This window comes from Labeo rohita, chromosome 19 (genome assembly GCF_022985175.1).
Source record: "Labeo rohita strain BAU-BD-2019 chromosome 19, IGBB_LRoh.1.0, whole genome shotgun sequence".
Lineage (NCBI taxonomy): Eukaryota > Metazoa > Chordata > Actinopteri > Cypriniformes > Cyprinidae > Labeo > Labeo rohita.
This window is the reverse complement of record NC_066887.1, coordinates 18,682,027-18,707,247: the sequence shown is the minus strand read 5'-3', so window position 1 is coordinate 18,707,247 and position 25,221 is coordinate 18,682,027. Positions and strand designations below refer to the sequence as shown.

Sequence of the window (25,221 nt, the reverse complement as noted above, 5' to 3'; positions counted from 1 at the left end):
CTCACCTGTCTTGGCAGCTCCAGTGGCACTGGGTCGTCTGGAACTGCTGGCAGAGTCTCCAGGTTTCTTGGGTACTTTGGGCACTTTAAACGCGGCCTGAGCCGACGACGGCCTGCTTCCATCCACAGAGTCATCGTCGTCAAAACTACGATCTGTGAAAAGCAATGAGAGCATGAATCAATGGGATATCTAAGTCTGATATCAATAGACCAGCTAAGGTCAAGTGCCTCAAATTTGCTTCCAAAATAGACTTTATGCACAATGATATGCAAAAACAACTATTTTTATACCAACAGTCTCATATTCTCATTCCAATGTAGCTGTAGCTGGAAGGAAACCTATCAGAATATATGAATAAACAACTCCACTCCCACTAAAACCCAATAGGACTTCGGATTTATGATCAAGTGCAGCCAAGTACAGGTCCGATTTCCTCCCAACCACAATATCATCTTAAGTAATCAATGACCAGCCCCAAACCAGGACCTAATAGAGGCCTATCAATTACTGAACAGCAAAAACAGGAAGTATAACTAACATTAATCCCTCAAACACATTCACAAACAAAGAGCAATGCCTGCACAACTCAAAAGACTCTACAAAGCCACCCACACACAAGAACAGATTGGGCGCATCCAGTAAAGAGCCAGGCTAGATGAACACACAGTCTTTCGTTTCATCCACCGGCTATTAAAAACGCCCCAAATCTCCACGGCACCTAGGCGACACCCTACTTCTGCATTGATTCAGACGTCAACGTTCAGTTGAAACACGGCAACATTTCAAACACCTCAAGAAGACACTCACAGTCACAGATGCGTTTGCAGATGAGGCGCCTCATGCCTGAAGGCGGGCGTGGCTCTCTCTGGTATCCGAGGCAACGCCCAAGCTGCCGCTCACATGACAGCGGTTCTCACGGCGACGAAATATCCCGAGACGGATCGGCAAGGCACGTAGCACAGTTCGCAGAAACCACCACCCAAAAGCTGGTCGGCATCTTCCCTCTCAATTACTCTCTCGCTCCATCCCCCCTCGTCTCCTCCTCCATCACTCCCTCGCACTTCGCTCCGCACCGTCCCCCCCCTCCATCCCAGCACCCTGAGAGCCAATCAGGAGACTGATGACATCATCTTTAGCCAGCCAGTGAGCTTTGAGATTTGAGGATGCTTCTGGCATGTCAATGAGGCTCGTTTTGTCTGAAGCTCAAGCTAAGCTAATTAGCATCATGGTGCACTGTAGTTTAAACGCACATTCATGTTCAGGGGAAATGCGGTTGAATAAAAGTAGATACGGGGGAGAACAAAGGCCACATCCCTACGCATCTGAATGTGTGTGTGTGTGTGTGTGAGTATGTGTGTGTGTGGGCAATCACATTGTGACTAAGCCAAGGGCTGACTGCACTGACACATTATGGATGCTGACCCCACTAGCGGGGCTGAAAGGGCTCTGTGTGTCTGCCTATGTGTTTAGCATTATTAGCATAGTAGCATAACCCGCCCTTTGTTCAGACGGGAGGGCGTGAACAACAATCCAGCAAGGACGGGCCAATGACGACCACAGAGAGCAAGATCAAGCGAGAATGAGGCAGGCCAAAAGGAACAAAACAGCAACAGGAAGCAAGAAAAGGGGACATGCTGAAGGGAAAAGGGGGAAAAGGGGAGAAAAGGCAAGGATGGAGCAAGACAGAGAGAGAGAGAGTGAGAGTGTGAGCACTGGACACTCTCAAAAGGCTGTTGCCATGACAACAAGAGCAGCCTGCATCAGTGGATTTATATTTTGAGATTTTTTTTTTTTAATAATAAATAATAATGTGTCTGAATCACATTGGATTGAATTTCGTTCTGCAAAAAAAAAAAAAAAAAAAAAAAAAAAAAAAAGGCTGAATCACATTGGTTTGAATTTTGGTCTGCAAAAAATGGTTAGCTGAAATATAAATAAATAACTTTTATATTTTTATTGTTATATTTTTAATTATTTTTTTTAAAATATTAAATGATAATAATATGGTTCAATCACATTGGTTTGAATTTTGGCCTACCAAAAATGCTTGCCTGAAAAACAACAACAACAACAACAACAACTACTTTTATATTTTTTATTTATTATTTTTTTAAATAATAAATTACAATAATGGGGTTGAATCACAAATGGTCAGCTAAAAACAAAAAAGGAACTTGTTTAATATTATTTTTTTTAAATTATTTTTTACAATTATTAATTATTATTAATTATTAATTTTTTAGAATAAATAATAATAATAAGAAGAAGAAGAAGAAGAAGAAGAAGAAGACTGAATCACACTGGTTTGCATTTTGATCTGCCAAAAATGGTTAGCTGAGAATAAAAAAATTAAACATTTATTCTCTTTTTTTTTTTAAATAATAAACAATAAAAATAATATGGCTGAATCACATTGGTTTTAATTTTGGTCTGCCAAAAATGGCAAAGCTTAATTCAGAAATATTTTTTTTATTTTTCAATTTTTATTATAATTATTATTATTAGGAAGAAGAAGAAGAATTAAAGGCTAAATTTACATAGGTTTTAATTTTGGTCTGCCCAAAATGGCCAGCTCAAGTCAGAAATAATAAACTTTTTTTAAATATATATATTATTAGTAGTAGGAATGGACGAAATCTTTTCTTAAATAATTTTTTTACACATTTTTTAAAGCAATATTTCACCTTCTAAAACAGTTTCTATACTTTATTTTGTATTTTGGAGAAAAAGATTGGCCATCATGCAATTAAGTCTGTGAAACATCACTGAAATGTTCTGCAGTTGTATGTCAACGCACATTCAATTATTTTTATTCGACCAAAGTTTGAATGCTATATAAACTTGCTAATATATACACACTAACTTTAAATTTTACAAAGCTCCATTCAAGGAAGGAAAAGATTGTAATATATAAAGTCTTAATATAAGGAATTGTAAAAGTGTATTGTGACAAAGTTAACGACGTGACAACACATTATCAACATATTGGCAGTTATGAAGAATAGGATTATGTAACAGCAGAGGTCATTTAAAAATAAAATCAACTGACTACACACCAGTACGAGACACATTTCTCACTCAAAACTGAGCTGGAAACACACATACTGTCAGTCTAACTGCCATTAACACCATATTGCTTATTGGAGGTTGGGAGATTGAGTGTTGATGTCTAAGTCCTCACTGGTCAATCCGTAATTTAACTGGCTATTTAATCTGGTTATCGGGATTACGGAGAGAAGGAAGCGAAGCCATTTACCCTGAAAAACAAACAGCCAGAAAGCAGCCTGTGCAGTAAGCCCACCAAAACGTACCTCGAACATAAGTACTCAAAAAGCTTTAACGCTTCATTTATAGTCAACAGACACACAGCATCTCATAGAGCACTTCAATTTCCAGGACAAGAACTGAAGAGTCTAATAATGGGTAGCCACGACAACGAAATGCCCTAGAAACCGGGTCACACTTGAACTCCCAAGGGAAAAAAACCCACTGACGCAGAAACTACTAGTTACTAGTATATCACTGAGAGACACATAATGCAATATATTCTGATTAAATGCCATTGTTTGGACTTTAAGGACACTCATTTTAACAGAAGTGTAAATTATAAACTGAAAGAGATGCAAATTAGCAATAGGTGACAGTATTTTCTGGACAATAACGCTGCATTGTCCTCATTTTTTCCAAAAGATTTAAATAAACAGAGCATAATGCATACCGTAAACCACTTGAACATAAACAAGGCAACAGCTTACAATAATTTCCATACTACTAAATATATAAACGCACTCACCATCTCCATCGTCACCCACAGACATGGCTTTAATGCACAGAAGAAAGAAGAGGCAGCTCTTTCACTCTCTCCTTCTCTCGTCCTTCTCTCTCTCTCTGTCACGCTGTGTCAGAGTAATGCCGTGACAGGCACAGCTCTCAGCTCTCGCTCTATAACCCTCTCCCCACAGCGGCTCCGTTGGCAAAGCCAATGGGTAGGAAAAAAACTCTTTGAATGTCGTCTACTTTGTCTTCTGCCAAATTTAAAAATGACTAGTGAGGAAGTTGGCTGCATGGCAATCTACCCCCTTCCTGTTCTTATACTGGATTCTGGCAAGAATCATCTTAAGGCACATGGCCAAGTAAAACAATCAGTTTAACACTTTTGGAAGTCATCAATACATTTGAAAAGACATTGTTGAAATGTGTATGGTCTGTAAGACCAATAGGAATCTGATTTTATCCATTTAATGGGCTATAGCAGCAAAGGAACAGTCCTAAATCTGTTTTCCAGATTACAGGCATTGGGACTGGTTTGGAGTTTTATTCACATTAAGAAGCAGCAGCTAGTTACTACTTTGAGATATTAACTCAAAAGTCATTAGGTCCTTCATAGTAACATCCCAAATTCATATGTTCAAGGTCAAGCAATATAAGTAATTGCTTTAAAACACAAATGACTTTAATACATAATTCAGGTAAGACCAAAGAGGCGTAAACAAAAGAAGTTGTACAAGCATTAACCTGTTGCATATACTCATGATTATACTGTTAAACTAAGCATGTACACTGTATATTAAAAAAATAAATAAATAAATAAAAAAAGCATTTTGTTGAGTCAACTTAAAAAAAAAACTGTTACCTAGCTGTCTTAAAATTTTGTTGAATCAACTCAAATATCGCAGAGGTCACTTAGTAACATTTCAAGTTGACTAAACTTTGAGTTCACTGAACTTAAAATTAAGGCAGCCAGGTAAATTATTTTAAGTTGACTCAAATAGTTTTTTACAGGGTACTCAGTATTCAAGGTTGGAGCAACCATATGTAAAACAATGTTACAATATTAAATAGTTATAAATAACTTTTAATTATTAAAGTATTATTTTTTAGTAAATATATATATTTAAAATACTATTTAAATACTTATTTTTATAAAAGTAAAATTATTTTTTCAAAAGTAAAAAATTTTTTCAAACTAATTAAACAAACAATACATAGCTGATAATAAAATTAAATACATCTTTAAATGTATTATTTATTTAAATACTTGATTATTTTACTATTATTATTACCTTTAAATAAATTTAATACAAAACACTTCCAAACAATTAATCTTGTACAGGTTACAAGCAAATGTAGCTATCATAACAATTTACAGTATGAAAAAGAGATACTTTTAGCTTTGCCTTTAACTTATTAAATTATTTTGCATGATTTTTCACTGTTAAATAATTTGAAATAATACAATTTTTAAGGCATAGTTCACCCAAAAATGAAAAATACCCCATTAATTTACCCTAAAGTCATCCTAGGTATTTATGATATATAATTCCAGAATTATATTAAATTTCCTGGCTCTTCCAAGCATTTTAATGGCAGTGAATGGCTGTTAATTTTTTTTTTTTAAGTCCAACAAAAGCATCCATCCATCATAAAAAGTACTCCACACTGCTCTGGAGGGTTAATAAAGGCCTTCTGAATCAATGTGTTTGTGTAAGAAAAATATCCATACTTAAAACTTAATAAACTGTAATCTCTAGCTTCTGCTAACTGTCACACGCACGTTCACGAGAGAGTGGCGTTTCAGCGGATGATGTAGGATGTAGGCGTAGTGTTCCAGTGAGAAGTTTTGTTTACAGCAAAGGAAACTTTTAAAGCAAAGGAGTAATTTTTATGATGGATGGATGCACTTTACTCAACAGCCATTCACTGCCATTATAAAGCTCGGAAGAGCCAGGACATTTATAATATAACTGTAATTGTATTTGTCTGAAAGAAGAAAGTCATATACACAGTAGGATGGCTTGAGAGTGAGTCAATCATGGGGTAATTTTCATTTGTAGGTAAAGTATCCCTTTAAGTTTTTAATAGCAAACATATCCCAAATGTTGACTGTTCACTAATCTGAAATCCTACATGTGCCCTTCACTCAAGTCAAAGATATTACTGAACCCATAAACACAAGCATAAACACATGTTTACCCCCATAAAGTCAACAGCTGCAACCAAGAAAAAAAAAGCAACCATGCTATAGCTTGTTAAGTCACTGTAAAACACATTATTATACCACAACAACTCTCCACCACAACCAGCAAGAAAAAAGCAGCCCAGTGTGATCTGCCTGGAGATCCAGCTCTTCCATCATATGACATATGCCAAACACATCATGGAGATTTCCAAGGCCGTGGAAGTCTGACACCATCTCCTCTATTTAGATTCCAGCGCTCACATTAAATCAAACTCGCTGGAGACCGAAGTGGCAAACAGAAACCCAGCATTTAGACACAGCCAATCATTTTATGCTGATGTTAACCCTCTAGTAATGCTAAAGCTAATGAAAAACATGAGGATTAGCATTTAGATGAAAGCAGCATTCTGGGGCTCAGATGTCACAGGCTTATATTCAGTACTGTGGTTAAAGACACTGACAAAGACTAATATTAGCATTGCAACTGAAGCCAATGGAGACAAGTGTTGTAAACAGGATTTAGCTAGTTAAGGCCATGTCCACACTAATACATTTTCATTTGAAAAGCATATTTTTCTTTGCGTTAGCCTTCCGTCCACACTGAGACAGCATTTTTGTCAAGGAAAACTGAGCTTTTTGAAAACACACTCTAAAGTGGAGAACCATTTTTGCATTTTAGTGTGGACTGTAAACACAGAGGCTTTTGAAAATAATGGTGCACGTTTAGTCATGTGATGCATAGATATCTATGTTTGCATGGGTAATTGTGCCTGTTATGGCTGTTTACTCTTACACTGTTGCTAAAGATGTTTACTTTGCACACTTGTTACCTAAAAAGATGACAGAAACTTTACTTACAATTGCTGTCCTGCAGCAAAACATGAGGGCAGCTGCTTTTTAGATAAAACATGATGAGATATTTCCATAAATAGAAAGATGCTGCCAGAAGAATTGCGTGAAAACTTTTCAGTGAGCTTTTATAAGGTTTTACACATGCGCAGTAAGGCGAATTTAACGTTTTCTGACATTTCAGTGTGGATGAGTAACTTTTGAAAAACACTAATGTGGACGGAGAGAGATACATTTTCAAATGTACCTGGATTAATGTAGATGTAGCCTAACTAACATGCTAAAGCTAACTTACCTTGACTCAGGCTGAGAGCCATGTTCCCCGAATTCAGTACTTCATCAAAACGGCTCAAAATGGTCTGTAACCTGAAACACAAAGAACAGTAATGATTAGAAATTAATATTAAAATGAGGCACACAATCTCAACAAACAGCACATAACTTTATTATGAATATTGTGGACATAACTTTGCCATCTTAAGCAAGAAAACGATCAAAAACTAAGGTATTATGAAGCGTAAATTTGGGTAATATCAAAGATAGACAATTATTTAGCTGGCGAGATTCAATTAAGTAACAACAAATATTATGATTTTAATGTGCTTTTATTTTGGCCTTTCTTGTTTTACAAGTAAGCAAATATACAGATGTTTTAGTCCATTCAACTTGGTTAATTTCGCTTAATTTAAAATACAGATTTAAAGATTTAATCATGAATTGAAAATGTTTTAATAAATAAAAAAAAAGGTTAATAAAAAGTGTTTTTAAAAAAAACCCCAAAAATATGTAGAAAAAAGTTTTATGTAAAATATTTAGAAATTTGTGTTAAATGATTAATTTTTTTTAAATATATAAAGATAACATATGTTTATTAAATATATTCATGCACGTGCATGTATTTATACACAGTATACACACATTATGTAAACAAAAACTATATATATTTTGGACAAAATTACTCATGATTAATCGTTTGACAGCACCAGTCAAAATGTAAAAAAATATGTTTATTTATGAATTAGCTAAAATTATGTTGTTTTCTTTGAGTAGGAACATTTACTACCATTCAAAACCTTGGGGTCAGTAGGATTTTTTAAAAGATTTTTTTTTTTTTTTTTTATTTATACTTTATTATTCAGCAAGGATGCATTACATTTATTAAAAATGTCAGTAAAGACACTGATAAAAAATTTGCATTTTAGAATGATTTCTAAAGGATCATCACAAGAAGAAAAAATTACATTTTAAAATATATTAAAACAAAACATTTCAGATTGTAATAATATTCCTGTTACTTTTTTACTGCATGAGTAGAAAAAAAAAAAAAACCAAAAAAAAACTTTCCAACCTTTCCAAACAGTTCAACGGTAATATTCATATTGAATATCAACAATAGGCTCAAAAATACCGAAATTTCCTTTCTTTTTTGTAAATTCACCCACCCTAATGGGATGGTATAGTGCAATGACAATGCAATAAACGCATTTCTTTCTCTTGCACTGCACAACAAAAAGGCTTTCTGAAGTAAAACACATCTTGCACACTTCAAACAGAATAAAACTGTGTCAACTGCACCAAAGGCTTTAATCTGTCCATCACAATAATGCTGCTTCCGATTAAAACAGAACCAGATACAGACAAGTCTGCACATTCATGCACCGCTATCAAAGCCCAAACAACATCACTGACATAAAATGTTCTGCTAGGTAGCTTTAAAGGCCTTTAATTTACTTTCTTCCTTCAAGCATGAAAAATGTTTTAACCATAAAGATACGTATTAAAGGCAATTAAGATGCAAATGCTAACATAATACCACAAGCACAGTGAAAAGCACTATAACAAATGAGTGCATTACAAAACAAATACCAAATTTAAAACGCACCACATCTGCAATGTGCACTTAAAAGTCATCGCTTAATTACTATCCTCAACCTGTCTGTCAAGACTATTTTCAGCACAACGAACAATTAACAAGACACCGCAGCCCAATTACTGTCCCTCACCAGCTCAATGTATAGCAGATCGAATGCTAAAGTCCAGGTACAAAATCTCAGGAATGATGCTTAGATTCTGCATGACACTAAATGATATTTAGTAAGTGCGCTAGACCAGCAGACCTTCATACAGACGACCATGAACTAATAATAATATTATGCAAACGTTCACTTTCTCACATGCAATATGCATGTAAATGCACATACAAGGCCACACGTGAGATGTTGCATGCGTGTGCTTAACGCAGAGCTTGCAGTCCAGACGAATCTGGCATGTTCCTACACACGCAGAAACATGCGCACACACATAGACAAACACAGATCAATCCCTATTAACACAGACGATTTAGGATCTCTGCTCTTTCTATTCTACGAGACGGGAGGCTAAAATGCAACGAAACACAGAAAAACTGTATGAACAGCGAAGAACGAGAAGAAAGAGAGAGCATGCGACGAGAGGAAGAAAGAGGGTACAGAGGGACGGCATGCAAGGTCCCACCCACCTGCTCAGACATATTGCCCTTCATATGTGGCCGAGAAGCACTGAAAAGACTCGACTGCGTGTCTGCATATGCGCCGCGGAAAACTAAGAAACTGCCCACTGGGGTGTGTGTGTGTTTGCATGTGTGTGAAAGAGATAGACGGCACTAGGATTCTATTCCCCTTTACATAACCTCCTGTCTGGAACACACACCAGTGGGAGGGGCTAAAGCTGTGGAGCTCAGAGACAGGGCTCCTACCCCTCCCCCTTTCAGACACGGGCACACACACAAACACACACACAAACACACACACTTATGCACCACTCGCATTCCCCCTCTCCTAACTGCTGCCCCCCGCGTCTTGGCTCGGTTCAGTCGGTTCAGATTGCCCTTTCGCTCTCCTTCCTTCCTGTTTTGACTGACACGGCCCCAAGCTCGCGGCCCCGTCCTTTCAAACCGTATCCATGTCAACAATATGCATGTCCTTTCTTGTAGCTGTTATCTCTTGGTCAGACGGGGGCAGAGCAGACACTGAATTACAGTATTTATATGTACAGTAGCTTAGAGTGATTTTTGGGCTTGTGTACCCACCCTCGAGTGTGGGGGATCAGATCAGATCGTATCATATCAATGTGATGCAACATGACTCCAAAGGCAACGTGTAAGAGACAAACAACATCGGACCCTCACAAAATTATACAAGAAAGTGTGAACTCAAATAGTCTCTACTGAATAATGTGTATTTGTTGTACAACATTTGTTATTGGACATATTGGATGTTTTTTAAATCAACACTGCATACATATTGCTCAAAATTCTGGCTGATGCTATAAGCAGTAAAAAATCATTTTCATCTCTTTGTTGATAAATGTTAAATAACAAGATTAAAATTCTATACTGATTTAACTAAATAATGATAAAGACAGACACCTTTTTTTATATAGCGCTTTATACAACACAAATTGTAGGGCCCTATGACTTCTGTGATGCAAAAAACATGGACAGAATCACAGATTCCAGTCATAAAAATGGAATGTCATGGAATTTGCCAAATTTTGGATGAATAAATCAAAAATAGGTCAGTACACTTAAATCAAAACACGATATGGACCAGTGCCTGTGAATAGCTGCAAAAACGTAATTTAAATATGAATCCTGCATGTTCTGCATGTCTGAGTGAATGAATGGCGCACATGATGCTTGTTTTTAGCCTTTGCCGCCACAATATACAAGTACATGAACACATAAACATAGTCTAAAGAACTGTCACTTCATGAGCATTTTATCGTTTCATTTGCTAAAAACTATCATCATATCATTTACGAACAGAAACTAAAGGTTTTCACAGCAACATCAAAATCAAAGTTTGGTTTAACTTGAAGAAACTTGGACAGAAACATACAACTTAATGCAATGATAATGCTATTGCTGATAATAAAATTATTATTCAAATATTATTTTTTAATATTTACCAGAATTCATTTACCAAAATAGTATTTCTGAAAATAAATAATGAAAAAATATTTTTTTTATTAATTAATCAATTAGAGATACTTTTGATTATTAAAATCCAGAAAATTAAACAGACAACAGAATTTGGTAAAAATAAAACTGATATAAATACTTCATAGGAACTCTAAAATTTAATTTTTGTTAAATGCTTAATAAACTACTGTTAAATTGTGTTTAATGTTTTCAATTAATTAGACATAATTTTGATTAATATTTTAAAATTAAATCATTAAAACAGAGCCTAAAACATAATTCGTAACAGCCTAAAATAGTTTCAAAGTAGCTTCACAGTATTTAACAAAACTAACAGAAGTAATGTTGCAAAATTATTAAACATGAAGCAAATCCAAAAGCGACTCTACTGAATTTTAGAGTTGTAGTTGTGTTGATTTAAAATAAAATATATTTGTTATTATATTAACTATAAATAAACAAAATATATAAAATATATTTGTGTGCATACACATACAAAATATACATTTTTATAAATATATATTTTTATACATAAAAAAACCATTCATTTAAAAAATAATTTGATTATTGGTCATAAAATGAAAATATATATCAGCTTATTCTTTCCGCCAGAAATTTAATATGGTGCACGCTTAGAAAAAACACACAAAACCAGTCTTAAGTAGCACAGGTATATTTGTAGCAACTGCCAAAATTGGCGAGTTTTCTTTTATGCCAAAAATCGTTTAGGATATTAAGTAAAGATCGTGTTCCATGAAGATATTTTGTAAATTTCCTACTTTAAATATATCAGAACTTAATTTTTGATTGGTAATATGCATTGCTAAGAACTTCATTTGGGCCATTTTAAAGACGATTTTCTCAATATTTTGATTTTTTGCACCCTCAGAGTGCAGATTTTCAAATAGTTGTATCCTGGCCAAATACTATCCTAATCTAACAAACCATACATAAATTGAAAGCTGATTTATTCAGTTTTCAAAATCCTAATTTCCATAAATTGACTTTAATTGAACTTATGACTGGTTTTGTGTTCCAGGGTCCAAATCAAACAGACTTGAGCATCTCTTTCACACAGGCAGACACATGCACTTTTGTGTTCCTGACCAGCGGTATTGTCTGAGATGATGATGTGTCAGAGTCATAAGCATGTCACACACCAGACAATCTGACACATAGCTATGGAAACCAGGTGGATCACGTGGGTCATTCTGGACCCCATATAGTTCAGTTTGTATTGAAACATCTGGACAACACTAAACATGAATCACTTTAATTCTGATTCATGGGAAAACTAATACAGTGCAAAAGTGCCAAAATCTAGGACCATGAAACCATAAGAGGAAAAAACAACAACAACAGAGTCTTCCAGAAATTATTCCATTATGTACAGAAAAAAAAAAATCTTGATTCAGCATCATCCACTGGCATTAGAAAACTGATCGTGAAATGTTCAAGATGCAGCCAGTGGAGCCTGTCCAAGCGCCTTAAGGATCTTACATCAGACAGGGAGGAATGCAGGAGTATTAGAGACAGTCTTTAAAAACTCAATTTATCACAGATCAACAGCACACTGATGTCAGCCTGCAAGATTTTATCAGATTACAAGGAATCCTTTTTTTGAACACAATGTAAATAGAATGTCATCATTCTAAAACTGGAAACCCATGAGTTAATATCTTGGAATGTAGCCTATACAGCACATGTAACACAAAGATAACGAAAAAAGTTTGAATGTTCCGACTATAACAGAGTGCACGTACTGAAATTTTCAATAGAACTAAATGACAGACTAACAAATAGATTTCTGTAATAATCTAATGCTGTTTTAGAGCTCTTTAGCTTTTTATTAAATCAAAAGGCTGATCTCAAGAGGGAAAAACAAACCAAAAAAAAAAAAAAAAATGGCCCAAAGGCTTTTGTGTGGAAAGATGATGTTCATAGGTTTTGATTTACAAAAAGCTTTAAAATGTCACAAAAATGTCACACAAAAATGTCCATACTAATCTATTAATCCAGTCTAGTGAATGTGTAAAAATAAATAAATAATTAAAATACATATGCAAAATGCAGACCAGTATCAATTCAAATTTCACCTGCAAAGTGAATTTATTATCTAATATCAACAGTTGTGCAAACTAAAGACTTAAATACTTGTTTGAAATTATTTTTGATAGAGCCTATATCCATATCACAATTAACTGTAAATAATGTTGTTTTCATTTTGATTTGTTCTGCAACTGTTCCAAAATATTTCAAATCTGATTAACTACACTCAAAAACACTCATGCTACATACATATGTTATGGTGTCATATTTAAAGGAACAGTTCATCCAAAAATTAAATTTAGCTGAAAACCCTTAGGCCACCCGAGATGTTAAGGAGTTTGTTTCTTCATCGGAAAAGATTTTGAGATATTCAGCATTACATCACTTGCTCAACAGTCAGTCCTCTGCAGTGAATGGGTGCCATTAGAATGAGAGTCCAAACAGCTGAAAAAATCATCACAATAATCCACAAGTAATCTAAATGACTCCAGTTCATCAGCAAAAAGCTCTGTGTGTGTGTGTAATAAACAAATTCACCACTAAGGTGTAACTTTAAATTGTTACTTCCAGCTAAGTCCTCTATCCATAATATTGCTTTCTTCACTGAAAAAAGTAATATCTCCTGATACAGGAATGTAATCTAAACAAATAAAGCACCATTCACAAGTGTCCAAAAACAGTCAGAAACAAAACAAACCTGATCTAAACAAATATCCCAGTGGACTCTGATGTGAGAGGACTAAATAAGATGGACTTTTTAAGTGGAGGAAGCATTATTATGGATTAGGACTAGTATTTTGGCCAGAACCAACAGTTAAAAAGTCTTAATGACATTTGTTTTAGTGGTGTCAATCGGTTACACCACTGGTTAATCGCAATTCATTTAAATTAATTAATTAAATATAGACTAATTTAATAAAGGCAAAAAACACTAAGCTGGAGCGTGCGTCTGAAACGTCTCGTAAAGATGTTCTGCGTCTAAATAAACAATTGTTTAGCAGTTGTGAGTGGGATGGGGAAACCTAGCCCCGGCCCTGCGTTAATTGTGTTAAATATTTTTAACGCGTTAAACTGAAAAAATGAATTGCTTGCGTTATTTGTGACACCACTATTTTGTTTTTTACAAACATGCTGTTTTTCACTTCACAAGATGTTAATTTATGTACTGGAGTCCTGTGGATTACTTGTGGATTATTGTGGTGATGTTTCTTACAGCACCCATTCACTGCAGAGGATCCACTGATGAGCAAGTGCTGTAATGCTAAATTCCTTAAAATCTGTTCTGATGAAAATAAACTCATCAACATCTAGGACAGCCTTAGGGTGTGTAAAATTTTAACAAATTTTCATTTTGGGTGAACCATTCCTTTAATAGTCACACCTGAAATAAAATAACCACTTGTATTTAGTAATAGCTACAAATGAGCAGCACTCGTAACGTATGCTCAATTACCACACGCAACAGACTTCTTTAAATATAGGTGTGTCCACTCTACGTGAATGTGTAGTTATTCGTATAATTCTTCATAATAAATCACTCATAATACGCCCACGACGCGCACAAACAATCTGGTAGATCGAAGTCATTAAAACTGACTCACAGAGTAATTATACCATCCTGAAAGTGTGGTGTGGGTATAACACGTGGCTGGATTTGAGACGGAATGATGCTTGTTGGCTTAGCACAGTGTCATTAAATTGATAAATCTAAGATTTGCAGAACGCTTGCGGGTTGAACAGTAAATCAAACTAACCGTGCAGATGGTAAATCTCTCTTGCTGAGGTCTGCTCTCACTCTCTCCCCCACATGCCGATACACCTCCACTAGGGTTGTTATAGCTGCCTCCCGTACCTGTGGAACACAAAACACACCCTTAACGAAAAAACACAGCTACAGGTTGATCTTATTGCAATCCCAGTCACACTTAGTGACTTACAGACATGCAGTGACATGAGTGACAGCAAACGATTAAATTGCTGTCTATGTGAATGCTGATTTTTCACACACTACTACTCAAAAATTTGGGGTAGGTAATACTTTGTAATGTTTTGAAAGAAGCACACCAAGTCTGATTTATTTGATCAAAAACAGTAAAAACAGCACTACTGAGAAATTATTTGAATTTAAATAACTGCTTTCTATTTTAATTAGGGATGTAACGATATTATCAATATGACAATATGAAACGATAGGTCTTCCGAGCAAAAAGTGTATTTTTTTAAAACATTTTATTTTGAAGTTTCCTTTCAAAATAAAAGCTCTACTGCCGTTGCCATCAAAATAAAAAAAGCTTAAAAGTGCAGTATGAATTGCTGTTTTAATGGGTAATGTTACATCAGCCCAAATTCAAAATATCTCCAAGTGTAGAAATGAGGAAAGATGTATTGTAATTTCCCTACTGTAGTGTAAAGCACAAAAAGTACCTATGAAATATTTCTTTTTTTTTTTTTTTTTTTTTTGCAGTGCAACGATTTTACAATATATGGGTATTACTGTCATTGTTGTTATTATTGAATTCTAATTTGTTTGGCTTCCTAAAACATCAGTGTGAATGTAATTTAGACTGAGACAGTATATCACAAATAAAAAGAGGGTTGAGTCCCCATTAAAGCTCAGGTACAAGTCAATTCACTGACTTTTTTCTGACGTCTTAGTTAAGATCATGGGTTGGAGCTCTTAATTTTGAACTCTCAAAGTGCATTAAACACAATAATTTAACTTTAAAATGTCCAATCCTTCATTTGTCTTTTTTTTGCATGTGAACTTCATATCGCAATATTATCATATCGTGAGATTTTGATATTGTTACATGCCTAATTTTAATACACTGACAAACATTTGGTTTAGGATTTACTTTAAAACAATTTTCACTCGGAAATTGCTTCACAAACAATTTCAAAGAAATCGAAAGTAACACATTAAATTAAACACATGGAATTTTTAGACAATATACATTTTAAGCACTATTTTCTTATCAAACATACTTTAATAATCTTTCATTTACAATTTCAAAAAATAATTTTTACATTTATTTTAAAGTGTAATTTATTCCTGTGATGGCAAAGCTGAATTTTTCAGCAGCTATTATTCTAGTCTTCAGTGCCACATTATCCTTCAGAAATCATGCTGCTATGATGATTTGGTGCTTAAGATACATTTCATATCATCATTGTTGAAAATTCAAACTAACAGCATTTATTTGAAACAGAAATCTTGCAGCATTATAGATGCCTTTCCTGTTGCTCTTGACCTAATGCATTCTTGCTTAAACATGTTAATTTCCTTCAAAAAGAGTGGAACGATTGGGATTGATCAGCCTAATTTTCTAGGTTTTACTTTTCAAACCTCTAAAAGATCTCTCTTATTTTCTCATTTCTTCCATCTCAGCCTCCAAATCTAATGCTCTTTCTCTGTGAGCGGTCCACTCGCCCAGCGGGAGCTTGAACTCAGCTGTACATGTCTAGAAACCTAACATTAGTTTGTACTGCCTCCCTCCCTCACACACACACAAACACAAAGGACAGAAACAAAGACTGCATCTAACTCACTTTACTTTTTCACACACATTCCAAGCATTACATACATACACAGACACAGATTCATACCTGGGGGTTTTGGTCTCCAGTTAGCGAACAGAGATGTGGAACAAATTTACTCAAACTCAAGGGCTGAGCACCATAACTAAGAGAGAGAGAAAGAGAGAGAGAAACAAAGAAATACTGAGTGTGAGTCCACTTGGACTACACAGTTCACAGCAGTTCAAATTACCATGCATGTATATATACACAGCTAGAAACATAAGCTTATTTTGTATTTTAAAAAACTTGTATTTTGTGGAATGTTTTAGCTGTTGTTGATGAGCATTGAAACCCACTGAGAAAAAAACCCTCATTTTTCAAAATAAGTCCAACTGGTTTGGAACGACATGAGGTTGAGTAAACAATGACAAAATGTTTCATTTCAGGCTGAACTACCCCATAATGTAATGCAACACCCAAACAACTATATTTTCACATATGTTTTGTAATTAAAGCAAACTACACTGTACACAACATATTATTATTATAATAATGTAGTATAAAGCTTTTTAGACTATGTGACAGCTCTTTTGTGTCAACAGTGAGGAGTAATGTTACTGAGAAACTAGTTTTGTTTGTATATGAATGTTTATGTAGTGCTTCAGAGAGAATGTCTGTTAATCTGACCTTCCTGGTATCGTTACAGGCAGGTAAGAGGATTACCTCAGTGGGCCGAGTTTGTTTACAATGTGTGACAGACAAGTAACTAGTATGTGTGAATGTCTGCAGATTACATCTAAATTTCAGTGAATTTAGATGTCAAAACAGATGCTGAACTAACAGAATTCAATAAAATTGAAAATACTGTGATGTGGAAGACCAGCGTCCCCTATTGGACAAGATTTCCAGTGAAAATGTGGGTTTGTTTACAAAGTGAGAATATGGGATTGTATGAAGGACTTACGCATTTAGCGTGGCAACCAAGCACAAGCAGAGTCCCTCTCTACTGCGGAAGTTTTTGTGTTTGAAGCCAGTAAACAGCCTTTCCCAAACATACTACACAGATAGAGAAAAAGAAAAAAAAAATGGTTCACTGCATATCAATTACTGCAAAAACAGAGAGAGAGAGAAAGAGATGATGAGCTATGAAGGAAAAGATGAATCACTGGCAGTAGTAACTAGCAAAAGGAATTAAGTGTGGTTCTATTTACCCAGCAGCTCTCATACACAAAAAATTCAGACAGCAGCTTTACGATTTTTTTTTTGTCAGTGTGAATGGGTGTGATCATTTCAAATTGAACTGCCCATCCGCTGTATAGTTAGCTCACCATGGGTGTTGCCGTCTGCTCCATCAGCCTCAAAATGAGTGCTTGTGCCTGTTCTCGAACCTGATCCTTTGCATCACCCAAACGATCAACTAATGCAGGCACCACTGAATGGGGGGAAAAAAGCAAGAAAGAGGTTTAAAAGGCAATTTAAAAATGCGGAGCTGTGCAATTTAAAATTCAAGGTTGTTTTTTTTTGTTTTTTTACAAGAAAAGCTCCAGGTTTACTGTACTTGTTTGTATGGCCCTATATTTTCTAATTATATCAATATCCCTGTAATATACTAAAACTACTGCTAATAATAATAAACAATAACCCTTATTATTATAAAAACACACAAGTAGCAGTGCGATATGGCTGTATATCAGCACAGCTGTGATTTGCAGGCCGACAGCCATAGGTAATCAGAGTGTGCTGATATAAAGCCATATCGCACAGCTACAAGTGTGATAGTGCGTTTATACAACAGTTCGACAGCACACGTGTGTAAATAAAAAAAAGAGACAACAACAGAGTGTCTTTAAAAACCCTCTTTAAATGTCAAGTTGACAGTTTAACAGCTGAGCCCAAGCCTCCGTTGCCAATTCAAAGTCACTTTAGAACTAGTAACGAAAGAATGTTGAGTTGCTTCACTGAAAGCTTATTGTATTACAGTATTAAAAGATCACTGTATTATGTAGAGTATTATGAGAGAGAGATGGACTGAGCAAGTGTGATTACCCACATCTGACACAGAATTCATTCTTCAGCTCAATCTCATCTTCACAATAAACATCAGTCTGAATGTTTGCTGAGGAACAAGCAATATCTTTGTCATACTATCCTTTTACCTGTTAAAGTATTTCGATGACAGCACTGCTCAGTGCATTTATTGGCTGCATCTTACAAGGTGCTGTTGGAAGTAGGGCTGGGTGATTTTTCTGATTTTATTGATTAATTCAAATATAATGTTTTGCCACGCTTTTTTTTTTTTTTTTTTTTTTTTTTTTTTTTAGAAATCGAGGAATCGCGATTTACAATAGGAATATCATCAAATGTTAGAATTAGACAGTTTGATAATAATAACAGTAAAGAGAAAAGAAGTATTCACGTGATTAAATGCTCATGTGTGACTCGCTCATAACGCTAGGCGCCACTCACACAGATGATGTGACGCGGGCAGTGGAATAGGAAAAACATGCAAGAAGATGGGAGTTAACTTCTTTTGACTTGAGCACTGCGTTTTTAGAATGCCGCTTCATGCACGAGTTGCTGCAAGAGATGCGTCTATGTTTACATAGAATAATCAATGGAAAAACAGCGCAATCGGATAAAACCTGTGAAGGACTGCTACGGTATGTCTGATATTTCATATTTGCATCATGATGACAGACTGAAAGCTGCTGTCAAGATATTTAACAAGTGATTTGTTTAACATTTACATCATGTTGACAACTTCACGTATTGTGCACTTGGAATAGAATTTTCTATAACAAGAAGGTTAATAAAGAAAAAGTAATTTGAATCATGTTGTAATTACATTTTCAAGTTGACAAATTAAAAACATATTGCCCAGCCCTAGTTGAAAGTAAAAATAACTTCCTTGTTTACAACCGTGATTCAGTCGCTTTTAATATAAAAGTCTTTATATTGTTGACTCACTCATATAAACAGTCTCTTATCTCTTTAAAGATGGATGCTAAGTCCACTTTTTCATGTTGTTTGAACATTATTGTGTGTTGGCAGTGTATATACAAATCTACCCTATAATGATAAAAATCCATGCAGTGGTTTTTAATTAATCTGCAAAAATAATATCCCCTTTTTCAAATCGAGCCATTCTCAGATGCCTGTCGGTGTGCCATCACACCAACAGAGGCCGCTCCCGCAATAGTTGACTGACATGAGCTCTTACCCCAGACCAGCTGTCACAGTCCAGTAACTTTCCATGTTTTGATGCCAGAGTGTAAACTAGACAATTAAATTAAATTAGTAAATTAGCCTCCCGATCTACATATATCCGTCTATGTTTGCGTGAATCAATCATGATCGAGCTTCACTTACAGCAGAAGTGAGTATAAGAGTTTTTTTATGAATCTTTGCGATCGCCTTTCCTTATAATATGGTAGTTAGGAAGTTTAGCGGCTAAATGCGGCTAATGTAAACAAGACTGTCTTTCCACAGAGAGAAGAGAGGGGTGAGGTGAGCAGAGCTCATTTGCATTTAAAGGAACAACACCTTAGAATGAGATGATTTTTGCAGAGCTGATTTTGTCAAGGTAAAAAGGGTGTTGTTTTACAAAACCACTGAGAATTTTTAATCAAAGTATATTAGAGACTTTTCATTAAGACCCTAAAGAATCATATCAACTTGTGGAAAATGGGCATCCGATGACCCCTTTAATGGTGAAACAGCGTAACTAAAAATCACCACTACGAACACACACTATACTATAATTAAATAAAATAATGTTATGAAACTTTACTCTCAGCCAAAACTATTTGCTCTGGAACAAATTATAGATTAATGAGACCAAAGACTGCCTGTTAGATTTATCCAAAACAAATTACATCTCATGTTTAACCACTATAGCGATATCATAGCATGCGGCAAATTCCAGAAGATCTGGCTGAGGTAAGGCTGCTCTCGGTGGGTTCATGAGTGCTAAACGGCTGCTGACACCCTGGAGCTCATGTTTCCGAAAACGTTTAAGCAAATTTTCATATAGACGTTACCTTTATTAACAAATTGCATATTTGAAGTCTAAATAAGTACATTCTCACCTAAAAACTGTTAAAAAAACATTTCAGGATACAAAACAGTATTATTTACAAAATTACAGTGGATTTGGATGTCCACAATGACACATGCTGTGAGAAATACCACAAGCGGAGTGATACAAACACTGTTATCTGTTATCACTAGAATATCACACCACCAGAAAAGGCTCTCAGCCAATCAGAAAGAACTGTTGTATAAACTGTATTTGTTTCTATCCCCAAATGCAATATGGAAATTCAACTATTTGTAAACCAAATATAGACCATTTTTCTCCCAAATACATGTTTTTGAAAAGCCCAAAGCAGTAACACAGTTTCAACCAATGATACTATGTTTGGCTGACCAATGAGAGACCATGTCATTTAGCGCTGCTAGAGGCCCAGAAATGACATTTCCTTTCATCTAACTTTCTACATTGTTGTACACCAGGCAGACTTAAACTAGACTCTTTGTGTGAAGTCATCTCATTCCTTTCTCTATACTCTGTTTGTTCCATGTTTTCAGATGAATGAGGTATGATGAGCGAGGGGGGTCATCTGTTAGAATCATAACAACTCGTTCCCGTGGTAACAGGAGGAGGCCGGGCTCAAACAGCTGATAGACAAGCACTGAGCCTGTGGATTGTGTCATATACATGGCAAGTCATCCTGGCATTCCCCTTTCTGCTGATTATGCAATGGAGAATATCTTTAGCTAACGCTGGCTTATTGAAGCTGTGACTTTAGTGGAACAAGCAACAAGGGGGCGCACATCGCTTACCTGTGCCGATATAACCTCTGAAGCGTTCAGTCAACCGATCCACAAATGCGCTGACGATATCGATCCCCAGCAATATAACCTGACACCAAACGAGAAAGAGACAAATCAGCTGAAAACATCAAACATCACTCTTCCTCTCCTGCAGGCAAAGTTTGGGACAGCATTTTTAAACACACAATACTGCTTATTCAGTATCGGATACAGTATCCGTTACAGAGCTTTGTGTTGATGGGCGCTATGTCTTTAAGAAGGACTATTGTTATTGTGTGTGAGTGGGTGAATGAAAATAAGAGATTGTGAGACGGACTATATTTGAGGATTGCGGTGGGATCGTTGCAGTGTGTTTCTTGGCAGTGCAGGATGGAAGTTCACATTCCAGAGAAACAATCAAATATTCACTACATCCCATAAGCTCCAGTTATGACCTATTTTAGGCAAAGCAGCCAGAGAGAGTCCTGAGTAAGGACAACAGAGAGGGTGCACCTGAAAGGCAAAACTGGAAAGCACCTGGGCATTTCAGTTTGGAAATTGTTTAAATGTGTTTTAATTGGACAGCGTTCAACTACACACTTAGCAATGAGTTTAGCTACACTTTTGAGGGTTTATCTAATTTCTTCAAGTTAACACAATCAGCAAGCATTTCTGCTTTCATCCCTTGTGAGATTTATGGAGAAAACGCTTTGCGTGTGTAAATCAAGTCCATTCTTAGCTCATTTTTCTCATTGAGCTCTGTCAGCATTTAACTCTATATAAAGCATTGCTTCTCAAGCTATTCTTACGTAAAACGGTACCTCTACCGTAGTCAACATTTGAAGTGGATCAAAACCTTTCAATAAAGTTGTCCTAAAACCAAAACAATACCTGTTCTTGTCTTACGACAACTTTGATGAACTTTTTTCCCCACTTCAAATGTTGACTACTGTATTACAGATATATTAGAGTTTAGAACGAAACAGCATCATAAAAAAATTAATTAATATCTTTTAATAATAACTGTTAATAAAATGTGTATTATGTATACCATAAACATAATATTGATATTAATTTATATTAAAATAAAATATTTTCTTTTTTTTAATTATACATTCATTGTAAAGGAATTACTTTTAAAAATATAACCAAATTATACACACACACACATTACTACACACTGTTTTTTAATGATAAAAAACATAGTGAAATCAGCAATATTTAAATTTTTAGCAGCCATTTCTCCAGTCTTCAGTGTCAAATGATCTGTCAGAAATCATTCTAATATGCTGAAACATTTTATCATTAATTTTGAGAGTTATGCTCCTAAATATTTTTTAGGATTCTTTGATTTAAAAAAAAGTTTAAAGAATAACATTTATTTGAAAAATAAATATTTAGTAACATTATACATTTTTTTGTTGTCACTTTGTTGTCAATTTAATGTGTATTTGCTGAATAAAAGTAGGGCTGTTAAACAATTATGCAAAATAAAAGTTGTTTACATAAAATGTGTGTATACAGTGTATATTAATTATGTACATACACACATACATGTACGTAAAGAATATATATCACATTTTATATATATATATATATACATATATTATGTGTGTGTGTGTGTATATATATATATATATATATTATATATATATATATATATATATATTATATGTGTGTATATATACGAAATATTTTCATTTTTATTTATTTAATAAAATCGGTCATTCAAAAGCTTATATATATAAGCTTTTGAATGACCGATTTTATTAAATAAATAAAAAATGAAAATATTTTGTGAAAAAAATATTTCAGTGAAAAGATGAAAACTGTCTACCAGATTTTCAACCAGTGGGCCAAAGAATTTGACACCCTGCATTTATCAAACCGCATACATTTGTAGAAGTCTGCAGCTGTGTCTCCAATTTATGAATCACCCTCATCATTTCTAAAATCCGACCTCAATGAGTCTGATGTCATAGCAGTCCATTAACATCAGTCCCTGAAGACCACGACTACCAGCTGAAGAAAAAACAGATAAATGTCTAAAGCTGCTTTTAAAACATCAATACTCAATCATGTTTCGTTCCATGCTTCCCGTTTCAGTGTCACAGTTTGCAGAAGTGACCATTTTTGCCTCAGCCTTAAACATCAGCAGCACCATGAGCCAGCATAAAAGCTTCTGCTTGCATCCACAGGCCATTTAACCATGACTAGCAAGCATCCTCATACACAAACAGCCTTTCTTAATCAACACAACACACAAAAAAAGCATGTAAGTGGATTGCTCATATAAAACACAGTGACATGTGCCTTTACAGCCCCAGTGTAACAGAACAATACCCTATACGACCCTCCCCCATCCTCACAACACCCCCCACCAGCAAATCCACTCTCTTCTAGACACAAATGAATATGTAATGTATGCACATTGATATTAATGTACTCTTTGAACACTTTTCACCTAAACACGTTGACAGAAGATTCTCATAAACACAATTACGTAAGCATTCTTCTGTCAGTTTCACAGTAAGCTTCAGAAATGAATACAAAAATCACAAAAAAAACCTGATGCAATTAGTGGTTTACACTAATAGATTTTATGAGAATAAACTGTTGGGTTTGGCTCAAGAACAATGCAGGCAACCTTCATAACATACGTGCCAAACGGCTTATAACACACCTTTTATGACACCTAATTTAAATATACACCCCCAAAGCAGGTCACACACTATGTACCTTGTAATTGCTGGAATTGACCCATCCCGTCAGCTCATCTATGGTTTTATCCAGGCGGGGTTTGTCCTGCTCAACATCGCAGGACCTCTGCGGGTCGCTCAGGTAGTCTATGAGATCCGGGCCGACCTGCAGCCGCCGGGTCACGTCCTTCTGCAAAACCTGCTGGTAAAAATAGTCCATGTTGTCATTTTCCTCCATCGGGACGCTTTGTGGTTAGTCCTCCGGTTGCGGCGAAACAATAACAACGACAGAGTGCCTGTCAGAGTCGCGTAAGCGGCACGAGAAACTGAAATGTGTACAAAGAGGAAGTCCAATACTGAATTTAAACACACTCTGAGAGTGCTTCAGGTCTGTTGTTTAGTACATAAACGATGCAGTAACGGAAAATAAACAACTTTGACAAAGTTTGCCAGGAACGAAATGATTAATCCGCCGAACAGAAAGAGGTTTTCCAACTAAATAAAGTGTGGGCGACCGCGGACGCAAAGCGAAGTAAAAGAAATCCGCTGCGAGGCGCGTATAAAAACAGTGGAAATGTATCCGACCGACTGCAAGCAGTCACGGCTAACAGTGCTAGCTTTAACCCTTATGGTCGAGTATCCTGGGGCCTGCCGCCGGGGCTCTCTTCCCTCCTGGCCTCCATTTCAGAAAAGCCCGCTTCACGCCGCTCGGGAGGTGAGTGGATGAGCCACCAGGACGCGCGCTCTTCTCACAGCTCTCCTGTTTACACTTAATCCAAAAATAATCCGCAGTTTGACAGCTGCCTTCTGAGCTCACGCCTCGATCACGGCTGCTAGACCGCCAGTAGCCGCAATACTGGAGTACTGAATAGCAAACGATCCCACGGCAGAGTGATTGGGCCGAGGCCTTGGCTTGAGGTCCTTCAACGCCGCACAGATGTCCAGCATGATGCCTGATTGAAAATATGCTCGTTTGGTACACAATTCATTATTTATCAGAGGCTGTGCAGTGTGACAGTATCTGAATAGACACAACATACATACATGTTTATTATGTCGTGTCTGGAGAGACACTATATGTTTTAATAATAATAATTATTGTTACTACTACTACTACCCATTTAATGCTATTACTGTAAACATATTGTTACTGTTAACATTACCGTTTAGTAAATACATTAATTATTATTAATAATAATGCATTTCTTTAACAATATATTCACCCGACATCAGCGACAATAAATATTTGTGATATGATAGTGGTTCATTTCAGTATGTTGACACTTTTTCTCATAGTATTGACTGAATCAAGTTGTTGACGATTGGAATATATTATTAAATGAGTATTATTTCTTAATTATAACATAATT

The 25,221-nt window shown here is 35.6% G+C and overlaps 1 protein-coding gene across 1 annotated transcript in view; it reads right to left on the bottom strand.

Moving 5' to 3' along the window:
- clasp2 (cytoplasmic linker associated protein 2) overlaps positions 1 to 24,778 on the bottom strand; it is a 60,883-nt gene extending 36,105 nt beyond the window's left edge. Inside the window, 8 exon segments of the mRNA XM_051136219.1 lie at positions 6 to 152; positions 7,104 to 7,174; positions 14,573 to 14,670; positions 16,425 to 16,500; positions 17,302 to 17,393; positions 17,666 to 17,769; positions 21,183 to 21,261; positions 23,892 to 24,778. Coding sequence (XP_050992176.1) covers positions 6 to 152; positions 7,104 to 7,174; positions 14,573 to 14,670; positions 16,425 to 16,500; positions 17,302 to 17,393; positions 17,666 to 17,769; positions 21,183 to 21,261; positions 23,892 to 24,089 — 865 coding nt within the window. The 5' untranslated portion in view covers positions 24,090 to 24,778.
- Positions 24,779 to 25,221: the final 443 nt, after the last annotated feature.